The sequence below is a fragment of the Musca domestica genome, unplaced genomic scaffold, assembly GCF_030504385.1.
Source record: "Musca domestica strain aabys unplaced genomic scaffold, Musca_domestica.polishedcontigs.V.1.1 58, whole genome shotgun sequence".
Lineage (NCBI taxonomy): Eukaryota > Metazoa > Arthropoda > Insecta > Diptera > Muscidae > Musca > Musca domestica.
In genome coordinates this window covers 3045071-3058640 of record NW_026712360.1, presented here as the reverse complement: position 1 = coordinate 3058640, position 13570 = coordinate 3045071, and the positions used below count along the sequence as shown (strand labels likewise).

Here is a 13570-nt window from a genome sequence, read left to right as displayed (position 1 = left end):
GTTTTCTCTTATTCCGCGGCCCATAGCCTCCTAAAATGGTGCTTTGATTACGAATTTGGCATAATTTGCTGGAAACAGCTTCCAAAAATATGTCTTGACGGCATACCAATATTATTACGGTGATTTCAGAATTAAATCCTATATCCAGAGATTTCTTTTGTTCCGTGACTCGTAGTGAAATTTCCTAAGGAATATTTTTTCCATTAACACTAGCCCCAAAAAATGTAGTTTTGGTTGAGAAATTGGCACCGATTTGAAAATCTTCAAAAAGGCTCACAAAAAATATGTCTTGATATGACTCTTCGGTGATTTCAGATTTAATTTCTATATCTAGAGATTTCGTTTGTTCGGCGACCTATAGTTAAATTTCCTTTAGCATCTTTTTTTTTATTAACACCAACCCCATAAAATGAAGTTTTGGTTGAGAAATTGACACCGATATAAAAATCTTCAAAATGGCTCACAAAAAATTTGTCTTGATATGTCTCTTAGGTGATTTGAGAATAAAATCCTATATCTAGAGATTTCAATTGCAATTGGTTAACCATTATTACATCCGGCAAACAAATTCTATAACAACTTTTAATATTTCAAATAATTATTGGCGTTTTTTATTTCAAAACCAACCACTGTCCACCTCACCACTATGTACTTAAATTCAAAAAAAACAAACAGTGCACAAGAACAATTTACTAAATAGCCCGGCGTTTTCAATATTTCTTTCTAACTTATAGTACGTAACAACAACAACAACAACATGTGCTACACATACGCTGTAGTCCAAGTATACAAACGAAATAAATAAAAAAAACAAAAAGAAATTAAGATATTTTGGCCCAACTTCAAAACATACAAATCGTTTGTGTATTGCTCTGTTAATTGACCACAATACGATGGGGCCGTCGCACGTTGGAGGTACAACACACATAATGCCAAATTTAAATTAGTTTCCCAAGAATCACACAGCCAGCTAAAAGATTATTACATAGCCCTCCAACATTCGAGATTTGAGAAATTGAAAAAAAAAATTGAAAAATAATGCAAAATTTTAGTGAAAAAGTCATATTCACCGCGGACAATAATGCACAATTTGGCAGGTAGTAGCAACAACAACAACAAAATACGAATTAGTGATGAATTAGCCTCAAGTAAACATTTGTTGAATATCTTTTTAATACAAAAATACGTTTTTTTTTTTCTTTCAAAAATTGCAATTAAATCGACAAAACATAAACGACTGTCTGTGTAGACACTTGAAAGCAGCCATTGATGTTGAGGCCGGTGATGTGTTGATCGAGGAATCACCACTCTTGGTGACAACCCATTGGGAATGTGAACAAATGAAATGTGCCAAATGTTGTGAGGATTCGTTTGTAATTTGCAAGTAAGTGTTGAGATGTGTGAGTGTCTGTGTGTGTGCGTTTTATTTAATAGTTTTAAATTACAGTTTCAAAGGTACTAATATTTTGAAAACGAAAAGTTATTTTATAAACTGAAAACCTAATCGAATTAGCCGAAATAATTTGCCAATATCGTTGCGGCATAAATGGGTGATGGATGTAAGATTATTAAAATTCAAAAATATATTGAAAACAGTGATTTGAACTGCCTCAATAAGCCATTAATTGATGGAAATACAATCGTGATGAGCCCAAAAAAATAAATAAACAAAAAACGTTTTTATGAATAGAAAATAATTGTAGATTTTTAAATTTTACAAATTTTTAAAGCTGGTGGCCAATAGTGGAACTTCCTGTAGATTACTTTTCTCATTGACATCAAATTCCAAAAATAATGGATTGTGTCTGAAATTGCCATGAACTCAAAAATGCTCGAAAATTTTCCCCAAATTACACAGATTGTATTTATTAAATCAAATTGTTTGCCATATTTTTTAAAGTTTAGCTTTATTCCTACTCGTTTCTTTTGTTTGGTGACCCATAGTGAAATTTCCTGCAGAATCTTTTTTCCATTGACAGCAATCTGTTTAAATTGAGTTTTGAGTGAGATAATACTAAGAACCCCAAATGTTTCTGAGAAAATATTTTTATCTATATTACCAAATTGCTTGGGCGATTTTGAAGTCAAGTATCATAACTGACGACTTCTTTTGTTTGGGGTACCCATAGTGAAATTTCCTGCAGAACCTTTTTTCCTTTGGCAACTTTTTTGGAATTTTGATTGAGAAATTGACATATTTTAAAAATCCTCGAAATAGCACTATAAAAATTTTTTGTACACATACCAGTAATTTTAACAACAAATTATACATCAAATCGCATATCTACAGATTTCTCTTGTTTGGTAACCCAAACTGAAATTTCCTATAGAATATTTTTCCGTTAACACCAGCCTCCAAAAATGGAGTTTTGAATGAGAATTTGGCAAAAATTTGGAAATTTTAAAACCATCATTTTCACCTATGATTAATATGTAAAATATTATATCTAGAGATTTCATTTGTTGGTGACATATAGTGAAATTTCCTGTAGAATCTTTTCCTCTTGACACCTACTTCCTAAAATGAGGTATTGGTTTTTAAAAATTTTCGAAATAATCCCCAAAAATACGTCTTCTCGAAACACTAGCATTTTAAAGGATAATTTTAATATAAAATGTTATATCTAGAGATTCCTCTTGTTCGGTGACCCATAGTGAAATTTCTCGTAGAAAATATTTTTCTCGAACGCCAGCCTCCTAAAATGGCGTTTTGTTTGGGAATTTGGCACTAATTTGAATATGACTCCAAAAAATATGCTTTGACGGCATACCAATATTTTTTCGCTGATTTCAATGTTTAGTCCTTTATCTAGAGATTTCTCTTCTTCCGTGACTCATAGTGAAATTTCCTACGGAATATTTTTTCCATTAACACCTGACCCCAAAAAATGGAGTTTTGGTTGAGAAATTGGCACCGATTTAAAAATCTTCAAAATCGCTCACAAAAAATGTGCCATGTCCACATATTGCATTTAATTAGGATAATTTCATAATAATTATATAATTTATCTTATATCTACAGATTTCTCTTTTTCCGGGACCCATAGTGAAATTTTCTATAGAATATTTTTTCCTTTAACGACAGTCTCCTAAAATGGTGTTTTGATTACGAATTTGGCATCAATTTGAAAATGATCGAAACAGCCCCCAAAAAATATACCAATATTTTTACGCTGATTTCATTATTAAATCCTTTATCCAGAGATTTCGTTTGTTCGGTGACCCATAATGAAATTTCATAAGGAATATTATTTCCATTAACATCAGCCCCCACAAATTAAGTTTTGGTTGAGAAATCGACACCGATTTGAAAATTTTCAAAATGGCTCACAAAAATGTTGTCTTGTCCACATATCGAATTTCTTTAGGATCATTTAAATATAAAATCTTATAGCTACAGATTTCTCTTTTTCCGGGACCCATAGTGAAATTTTCTATAGAATATTTTTTCCTTTAATGACAGTCTCCTAAAATTATGTTTTGATTACGAATTCGGCATCAATTTGAAAATGATCGAAACAGGCGCCAAAAATATGTCTTGTCCTCATACGAACATTTTTTCGGTGATTTAAATATGAAAACCTTTTACCTAGAGATTTTATTTGTTCAGTGATCTTTACTAAAATGTCCTCTGGAATCTTTTTTCCATTGACACCATTCCCCTAAAATGAAGATTTGATTGTGAATTTGATTGTAATTTGAAAATATATGATATTACCTTTAGATTCATTACCCACACTATTTGCTGCGTTTGTGTTAGTCTGTTGAGTCGATTTTGACGTTATTCTTGATATCTAGGGACTTACTTTGTGAGGTGACCCATATTTTAATTTGATGTAGAATAATCCTTCCTTTAACACCATCTCCCAAAAATCAAGATTTTCGTGTGAAAGCGACATCCGATGTTGAATTTACGAAATAATTTATGACAATCACTTGTCTCACTCCGTAAGGAGTTTTGGAAGAAAACCATTGAATCCAATAATAATAGTGACCTCCAGGAAGATGTTCCATGGATCCTTTTACCATCCTTCAAAATAAAGTTTTGTTAGAGAAAATTGCCATTAACCAATAATATTTAAATTTATACCTTACATATCCTTTCATTTAATTTTTTTTAATATCTTTCCAGAAAATGCAACTTCTTTCCGCTGTGCATGGACTGCACGGAACATGATCCGTTTGAATGTGAGTTCTTTTGTAATGCCACCAAAGCGATTTCCAAAAATCTGCTCATCAACAATTATGCCCTGAATTCGATTATAAAACTCCTGATGGTCATTGAAAATCCCAAATCGTTGGATTCTTGTACAAATCTAACGCCAAATAATTTCAAATTGAATGAATATCGTGATACGGAAATGTGGATGGATCATGCCACCAATATTGTCCAACCCCTGCTACATTCGGGTCTAATGGATTGCCTCAGGAATTTACAGAAGGCCAAAGGCGATATGCGTGATGCAGATTTTTTACACAAACTCTGTATATTGATTGATGCCAATGCTTTTGAGGTTTCCAGTAAGGTGACGGGAGATTCGTTAAAGGGCTTGTATGTGCATGCCTCGAAAATGCCGCATCACTGTGTACCGAATACGGCCACCGCTATAGATGATGATTATAATATGAAAATTTATGCTGCGGTACCCATAAAGGCGGGAGAAGTCATCTACAATTCCTATACGAATCCATTGATGGTGGGTGGTTGCGATCTCTGAAAGAGGACAAGAAATTAATGTTTTGATTCATTTTACTTTTAATTATAGGGAACAGTACAAAGACAACATCACTTGCGCCTGACACGGCACATTGAATGCCAATGCTTCCGTTGCAGGGATCCCACCGAACTGGATACCCACATGAGTTCTCTCAAGTGTAAACAATGCCCCGATGGCTATGCCATTTGCTCCCACGGCAAATGGCAGTGTTTGGATTGCCAGGCCATTACCGATCCAGTTTTTGCCCAAAAGCTACTCGTCCAGGCCTCCGAAGATATTGGCAATGCCAATGGCGATGTTATGACCTATGAGGAGTTGTTGCGCAAATATTCCTCCGATTTCCATCCAAATCATTTTCTCTTGATTGACATTAAACAAAATATTGCCACGGTGCTGAGGGCTGTCCTCATCAATTCCATGCGTGAACCCAATAAAGACATATTGCGCCGACGTCTAGAGTTGTGTGAAGAAATACTGCCGGTGGTGCGAGCTGTCATACCGGGCTATTCCAAGTTGTATGCCATAGCTTTGTATGAATATTTATTGTCATTCCTGGAATTGGCCGAATTGGATTTTCGCAGCAAGGAGATACCGAAAGATATGTATATTGTTAGTAGTTGTTGTTGTTGTTTTTATTTGATTTGAGACAACAAAAAAACTTACCGAAACTTCTGAAATCCGTCTTGTTCTAGGAAAAATTACATGTGGCCCGAGAAATTGCCCTGGAATCCAAAGACTTGTTATCCTTTGAGCCGCCGAATTCACCCGAAGGCCATCTGGTGCGACGCATTGCCATACAGCAGGAACAAATTGAAGAGAGTTTGAGTAAATTTGAAAATAAATAGGAAAATATGAAATTAGTTTTAGAAAAAAAGGGGAAATAAATTAAAAAAAAAAATAAAAAAAAACCAATCACAAATTTTTTTTAGAGAAAATATTTTTTTAGAGAAAAAAACTATTCAGTTTTTGGTGCGAAAACCCTATTCAACCCGGGCTGAAAAAAAAGTTTTCTATATGAAACCCCTATCTAGGCGGGCGGGAGAGAAGTTTTCGATGCCAAAACCTATCCAGACGGGCTCAATAGAAATTTTTGCTGCCAAAACCTGTTCAAAACCTTCGTCAGCCGGGCTGAACTAAAAATTTTAATAGGAAAAAATTTAATAGCAATTCCCTCACCAAAAATGGCATCTACATTGACATCCCTAACTCCTCTCACACCTCCAAAAATATGCTCGCAATGTGCATAGTTTGTTTTTTGTGGGAAAACTCATACGCTTTTCATATTTCACTATTTTTATCCGGCATACACTCACTCATTCCAATATTAAACATTGTGACGGAGGGTGGGCCAACGGATCGCCACATTCTGTGAAAGCGAGAGAAAAAAAAAGAAAATAACTTGGAAAATGGGTGAAAATTTCAATAAAAAATGTGCCATAGAGACAAATGAAAAGGATGGAGGAAGGTAATTTTCCCATTGGATTCGAACCTATGAAACAAATATTGAATGGATTTCAATGCAAATTCTTTAAATTCCAAGTAGATATGTCAAGGCCCAAGAAAATATTGCCACAGGTGAATGCATTTTGTTGGAACAGCCTACATTGCTATTGGCATCGGATGGAGAGAGACGTTGTGGGAATTGCTTCAAATTGGCCCAAAGCTATTGCAGGTAATTTGTAAAGTTTTTTTTTCAAATTTTTTTATTAAATAGCCTCCTCGTACTTCCCATAGATCCTGCAAGATCACAAATCTATGCCTGAACTGCAAAGAGCACAACAAATACGACTGCGAGAAACTGGCCGCAATGGAGAATTTGAACTGTGATCTCTTGAAGAGAAACACCGAATGCTATGGCATCATCAAGTGTTTGTTGTTGCAAGAGAATCCCGATACCAAGGCCTATTTTGACTCGATGTTGGAGGCAGATTGTTATTTGGAAGAACGCCGTGGCTCGGACATATGGTCTCATTATCATGTCAATGTTGTGGAGCCATTAATGAAATCGAATATTCTGAAATATCTGAGGCACGGTGAGCGGGTTGATGAGGATTTCCTGCAACGTTTGTGCGCCTTGATTGATGTGAATGGTTTTGAGATCCGGGCACCGGATTATGGTACCATGAAGGGTGTCTATTTGAGGGGGACAATTTTGACCCATGACTGTACGCCCAATACCCAGATTGCCATCGATGATAAATACTGCATGAAAATCTATGCCAGTCGTGCCATAGAAGCGGGAGAAATCGTTACCAACTGTTATACGAATGTTCTGTTGGTGAGTAGAGAGAGGGGAAAGTTTGAATTTAGTCGGTGGGAATACAATTTATGGAAACAATTTTCTATTCAGCCTGACAGAATATAATTTTTATAGAGAAAATTTTAATTATGTCCGACGAAATGCAATTTCTGTATTGACGATTTTAATAGGTCTGTCTGGTTACTGAAAAATTAATTTTCGCGGATATTCGACTTTTGACTCTTCTTTACTGGTTTTTCTTGTAAATGGTCTGGCTGGTTATTTTCCCTGCAAGAATTGTCCAATAATTTTGCTCTCAGAGAGCGAGGTTGTCTTATTCTCTTTTGTAAGCAAATTGTAAAGAGTAAACAGAGAGGATTCATGTAATTCATGTAAAAAGAGAATAAATATGTTTTACTCCCTCAGGAAGAAGTTGCTGAAAAATTCTTGAAGGAAAAGTTACCAGATAGACCTAAAATTGTAATCAGTTTATCCTGTGAAGGTCCCTAAATAATAATCCTCTCTTTCTCCTCCTCCTCCTCCTCTAGGGCACCGATGAGCGCCGCAAAATATTGAAAATTACGAAAAATTTAAAGTGCCACTGCAAACGATGCCTAGATCCAACCGAATTCGAATCTCACATGTCCACCCTGCTGTGCTCCGAATGCAAAACCGGTTATGTGTTGAAAAAAGATCCAAGCGAAACAAAATGGCAATGTCAAAATTGTCAACATCGTCGTGATGCCAAGGATGTTGACCGAATGTTAAACAATCTGCAGGAGGAGATCATAAATGCTACCAATGATATTTATAAACTGGAAATGAGCCTTATGCGTTTCTCAAAGGCCTTGCATCCCCAACACTATTTGATCGTGGACATTAAACAAAATATCGCCTCAGCATTGCGTCAAATTCTCAACGATCCATCACAGTGTCCGGGTCGTAAAGTTTATGAACGTAAAATTGAGTTATGCGAAGATATTATAAAGGTCCTTAATCTCATATTGCCCGGTTGTATATCACGTTTGAAGGCCATCACTCTGTATGAGCTGGTTAGCACCCAGGCGGAATATTATCGTATGCGTTACAAGGAGAATGAATTGACCAAGACTCAATTGATAGTAAGAAGATATATTGGGGGAATAATCCTCTTGATTTTGATTTATTTTCTATTGTTTTCCCCCCGTAGGAATTACTGCATGAAGTCGAGCAAATGTTCCGTGAGGCCATACGCATGCTGTTGTATGAACCCAAAGATACACCCGAGGGCAATCTGTTACAGACAATGTTGCAGGAACTCAAATATTTGCAAACAGATATCAAAATGTTGGACTAAACTAAACAAAATTTTGAAAAAAAAAAAAAACAATTTTTTCAAAAAAAAAAAAAATTAAAAAATAAAACAGATTTATGAAAAAAAAAATAAAACAAATTTTTGAAAAAAATAAAACAAAAATTTAAAAAAAAATATAATAAAATTTTGAAAAAAAAAATAAAACAAAATTTTGAATAAAAAAAGAAAATGTTGAAAAAAATTATAGAAAAATAAAAATATTAAGTTACTTGTGGTATAACAGATTTCAAACAGTCCCATCGTACTTAATCAACGTGAAAAAGGTGGAGGGCAACAAAAAATTTTTCATTTTTTTCATTTTTTTTAAATATAACAGTTTTGTCAACTGTTATACTGCTGTAAAACATTTAAAATTGTGTCATTTGGTTAAGATAAACCTTTATAAACGACAAGGATGAAGAAAATTCACTGTATAACAGTTTGAGAAAACTGTTATACTCGTCTATAATATCCTCAAAAAATGTAGTTTTTTGTAATGAATTATGTAATAGAAAAATATGGACTTTTTGACGTGTATAACAGTTTACACAAACTGTTATACACTTGATTTTTTCACTTTTTGTGGTTTTTAGCTTTATCCAGCTCAAATAACATATTTTGAAATGCGTTATACAGCTGTATACCAGTTGACAAAACTGTTATACTTGCAAAATTGAAAAACTGTCATACTGTATTGAATTTTTGACAGTATAAAATAATTAGGCTATGATAACGGTTGAATAACAATTGAAAAACTGATAAATGACCCTTTTGATAGTATTATTTAACTGTTATACTGTTCTATACTTGTTAAAAATTTGTGAATCTTGTGTTAAATATCATAGAAGACGATATAATTTAGGAAAATGCATAATTTTTCCCAGTATAATAGTTTTTGCAAACTGTTATACTGCTGTATACTGTTGTATAACTGTGTAAAAAATTGTGATTTTTGTCTTAAATATCATAGAAGACGGTATAATTAAGAACAATTTATGATTTTTTTCTAGTATAACAGTTTTTGCAAACTGTTATACTGGTGTATAACAGTTTAAAATTACGAAATTTGCATTCAATGAAATAAGAAAGGGCGTATTTTCAAAAATTCAACATATTTCAAGGTATAACAGTTTGTAAAAACTGTTATAAAATGTCTGAAATAAGAAAACTTGTCATAAAATGTCCCACACACACACTGCACAACATTTGTGCATTTTGTATTAAATGTTATAAGGCAATATTATTTAGAAAAACTCATCATTTTTGCAGTATAACAGTTTTTGTAAACTGTTATACGGCAGTATAACAGTTTTTGTAAACTGTTATACGGCAGTATAACAGTTTAAAAATTACGCAATTTGCATTTAATAACATAGTGAAGGGCGTATTTTCAAAAATTCGTCTGTATAACAGTTTGTAAAAACTGTTATAAAATGTCTGATATAAGAAAACTTGTCATCAAATGCCCCACTGACACTCCACAATATCTGTTGCTTTTTTTTGAAGAACACAAAAACACTGTTCCTCCCATATTCCCTTGAGAGAGAGAGAGAGAGCGGTAATAAATACATTTGCAATTGTTTGGCTATTGTATTGTCAAATCTGTCAGAGAGAGAGTCAGAGATTAATGACATGCTGCAGATGTGTGTTATAGAACCCATGAAAGCGAGCAGTAGAAAGCTTTGTCTAGTCCAAAACACAGGCCGTTGATATATTTGAAACATTCGAATAGACAATTCATTTAGCAACTGTCAACGGGAGATAATGGCAAACGGGGGAAATTGCGAGAAATAAATATTATTTTGCAAGGCCCAAACAAAAATGGCAGATGAATTTGGCAAAAATTGCACAATTTGTGAAAATGAGACTTTGGGAAGGTAGGTCATCGTCATGGAATTGCGGAACTTGTTTTAAAACGATTCCCAATTATTTTCCTTACAGATATGTAAAGGCCACAGAAGTAATTCCTGCGGGCGAGACAATTCTGCTGGAAAGTCCCATTCTCATACTGGCCTGCAAAGGCGACAAAAGATGTTGTAATTGTTATCGCTTTGCCCAACAGTACTGCAGGTAGGTAGGACGAGCGGGAACACCAAGGTTACTATTTTTAGATTGAAATCCTAAAAATACCTACAACCCTGCAATTATTTCGTTTCACAGAAAGTGCAGCATTGCTCCCTTGTGCCTAGACTGTGCCGAACACAATGACGAATTCGATTGCAATGTCTTGGCTGCTGCTGGCGCTGTTTCATTGCCAGATGTCCGTGTGGATATTTTAAAGAAACATTTCGATACCTATGGCCTGTTGCAATGCCTGCTGTTGCATGAAAATCCCCAGACCAGGAAAACTTTTGGCAAAATGCTCCAAATGGAGGCGCATTTGGAGAAGAGACGTAATACCAAGATTTGGCAGGAACATGACAGGGATATTGTCCAACCGTTGTTGCAATCGAATATTTGGAGGGGTTTTGAAATGGCGCCCAATATCAATGGGGATTTTTTGCAAAAAATCTTGGCCATTTGGGATGTAAATTCCCATGAAATTCGGGCACCCGATGCTGAGATTATGCGTGGTCTTTATCCCCAGGTGTCTTTGTTGGCACACAACTGTTGTCCGAATGCCAATCAGGCCATCGATGACCAGTATCGCATGAAAGTCTATGCCAATCGTGAAATTGGAAGGGGGGAAGTTGTTACAAATTCCTATACAAATCTGTTGTTGGTGAGTTTTGAAAACCCTTGGCAATTTGTTGATCCTTTTTTTGATTTTGTATCACTTCCCCAGGGGACCGATGAGCGGCGCCAAATTTTACGTGAAGGCAAATACTTCCATTGCACTTGTGCCCGATGTGAAGATCCCACCGAATTGGGCTCCCACATGAGTAGTTTCATTTGCTCTGCCTGTGCTGGCCACAAACAAGAGAGCTATATTGTCAAGGATGGCGACTCGCAGACATGGAAATGCCAGAAATGTGAACACACTCTACGACCGGAACAAGTTGCCAAAATTTTGGAAAAATCCAAAGAAGAAATGTTCCATGCTCATGGTGACTATCGTCGTTTGGAGTATTTGCTCGCCAAGCTATGTACCATTTTGCATAAAAACCATTATTTGGTGGTCGATTTGAAGCAGGAAATGGCCAATATTCTACGCAATGCCATACTCAACAGCCGAAGACCCAATCGTCAGTTGTTCGAAAGGAAAATACGTTTATGTCAGGATTTGGTTTTGCTTTTGCAAACCATACAACCCGGCATGACACGGCTAAAAGGTATTGCCCTCTACGAAATGGCAACGTCGCATGTGAAGTTACAACGTCTGAAATTTGAGGAAAATGAAATGGAGGAGGACGATCTGAAAAAACGTTTGAAAGAATGTCTGGCAATGTACAGAGAGTCTATACGAATGCTGTCGCATGAACCCCCGAAAACTCCAGAGGGTCAATTGCTGAAAAATGTTGCAAAGGAATTCGATGTCCTGCAGAAGGAAGTTGAAAATGGCGCACAATCTGAGGGGGATAAATAAAAGTGGAGCAAATTTTTTTGAATTTAATTTTTTTAATAAAAAAGTGTCTAAAAAAAGTTAAAAAACCCGCCGTGAAATAAATTCCTCTATTTCAGAATCTGCAAAAATCTCTGCCGCTTCTTCATTGCACTGTTCCGCATTCTTTGAATAGAAGAGGAAGGAGAAATCAAAGAGTTTTGCGGAATAATCGCCATGACCTTTTTGAAGAGATGTTTTGGCAATCCTGCTTCTCTTACCCTCTACCGCTTCTTTATCGCATTGTTCCGCATTCTTCGAATGAATTTTTGAAAATCTGATATGATACTCCCACTCCTCTCAACCTCTGCCGCTTCTTCATGACATTGTTCCGCATTCTTCGAATCGATCAAATTTTGTGAAAGAATCGAAACGGCCTCCTCTGTGGCCTCTTTATGACATTATTCCGGATTTTTCGAATCATGGGGAAAACAAACCCTTCGAATTTCTTTAAGAGATGCATTTCCAACCCTGCTCCTGTTAACCTCTGCCACTTCTTCATGATATTGTTCTGCACTCTTTAAATCAAAGACATGGCCTTCTTGAAGAGATGTCTTGGCAATTCTGCTCTTATCCTCTTTCGCTTCTTCATTGCATTATTCCGCATTCATTGAATCGAAGGGGAAAGACCAATTAAATTTTGCGGAATAATTGTCATAACCTTCTTGAAGAGATGTCTTGGCAATCCTGCTCCTCTTATCCTCTGTGACCTCTTCGTGGTATTGTTCCGCATTTTTCGAATCATAGGGAAAATACCCCCTTCGAATATCTTGAAGAGATGCTTTACAAACCCTGCTCCTGTTAACCTCTGCCACTTCCTAATGATATCGTTCTGCATTCTTCAAATCAAAGGGGGACAACCAATCAAATTTTACGGAGTAATAGACATGGCCTTCTTGAAGAGATGTCTTGACAATTCTGCTCCTCTTATCCTCTGTCGCTTCTTCATGACATTGTTCCGCATTCAGACCAATCAAAATTTTCGGAATAATTGGCTACGCCTTCTTGAAGAGATATCTGGACCATCCTGGCCCCCTTATCCTCTGTCGCTTCTTCATGACATTGTTCCGCATTTTTCAAATCGACCAATCAAAATTTTCGGAATCATCGACTTGGCCTTCTTGAAGAGGTATCTGGACCATTCTGGTCCTCTTATCCTCTGTCGCTTCTTCATGACATTGTTCCGCATTCTTTGAATCAAAAGAGGAAGACCAATCAAATGTTGTGGAATAATTGACATGACCTTCTTGAAGAGATTTCTTGACAATCCTGCTTCTCTTATCCTCTACCGCTTCTTCATCGTTTTGTTTCGCATTCTTTGAATCGAAGAGAAAATACAAAGCAAATGTCGTGGAATAATCGATACGACCTTCTTGAAGATATGTCTTTCCAACCCTGCTCCTGTTATCTTCTGCCACTTCATTGTTCCGCATTCTTTAAATCGAAGAGGAAAGACAAATCAATTTTTTTTTTGGAATAATCGAAACGGCCTTCTTGAAGAGATTTCTGGACCAACCTGGTCCTCTTATCTTCTGCCGCTTCTTTATCGTTTTGTTTCGCATTCTTCGAATCGAAAGGGAATGACCAATTAAATTTTGCGGAATTATCATCATGGCCTTCTTGAAATACGTAGCTGCTACCATCCCCATTCTTTCTTCATAAGGTGAGAATACATAAAATGCTTTTTTGAATCTCTTAAGTCATCGGCTGGCTTCTTCGTAGAGGAAGGAGTTTTAGGT

General features: G+C 35.9%; 3 protein-coding genes and 1 long non-coding RNA gene across 5 annotated transcripts; 3 read left to right on the top strand and 1 right to left on the bottom strand.

Moving 5' to 3' along the window:
* Positions 1-748: 748 nt before the first annotated feature.
* Positions 749-5624, top strand: LOC101899251 (SET domain-containing protein SmydA-8). Of its 2 annotated transcripts, none has more exons than XM_059128993.1 (5): positions 749-915; positions 1250-1384; positions 4133-4697; positions 4767-5327; positions 5411-5624. In XM_059128993.1, exons 2-5 carry the CDS (start codon positions 1341-1343, stop codon positions 5561-5563), a joined length of 1323 nt encoding a protein of 440 aa, XP_058984976.1. In that variant the 5' UTR covers positions 749-915; positions 1250-1340; the 3' UTR covers positions 5564-5624. The 2 variants fall into 2 exon arrangements, with proteins under 2 accessions (XP_058984976.1, XP_005188643.1); XM_005188586.4 differs by having other exon boundaries at positions 749-1097.
* On the bottom strand, positions 3086-4201 carry LOC109613578 (uncharacterized). Its single transcript, XR_002195079.2, has 3 exons — positions 4091-4201; positions 3719-4030; positions 3086-3662 (listed from the first exon to the last, which is right to left on the bottom strand). It is a non-coding gene; the product is annotated as an uncharacterized LOC109613578 (long non-coding RNA).
* A 395-nt stretch (positions 5625-6019) lies between the features above and the next one.
* Positions 6020-8305, top strand: LOC101899433 (uncharacterized). Its single transcript, XM_005188587.4, has 5 exons — positions 6020-6183; positions 6262-6390; positions 6453-6996; positions 7506-8078; positions 8147-8305. The coding sequence occupies exons 1-5, from the start codon at positions 6125-6127 to the stop codon at positions 8291-8293; spliced, it is 1452 nt and encodes a 483-aa protein (XP_005188644.2). The 5' UTR covers positions 6020-6124; the 3' UTR covers positions 8294-8305.
* Positions 8306-10007: 1702 nt separating this feature from the next.
* Positions 10008-11876, top strand: LOC101899600 (SET domain-containing protein SmydA-8). Its single transcript, XM_005188588.4, has 4 exons — positions 10008-10167; positions 10232-10360; positions 10451-11012; positions 11076-11876. Exons 1-4 carry the CDS (start codon positions 10112-10114, stop codon positions 11814-11816), a joined length of 1488 nt encoding a protein of 495 aa, XP_005188645.2. The 5' UTR covers positions 10008-10111; the 3' UTR covers positions 11817-11876.
* Positions 11877-13570: the final 1694 nt, after the last annotated feature.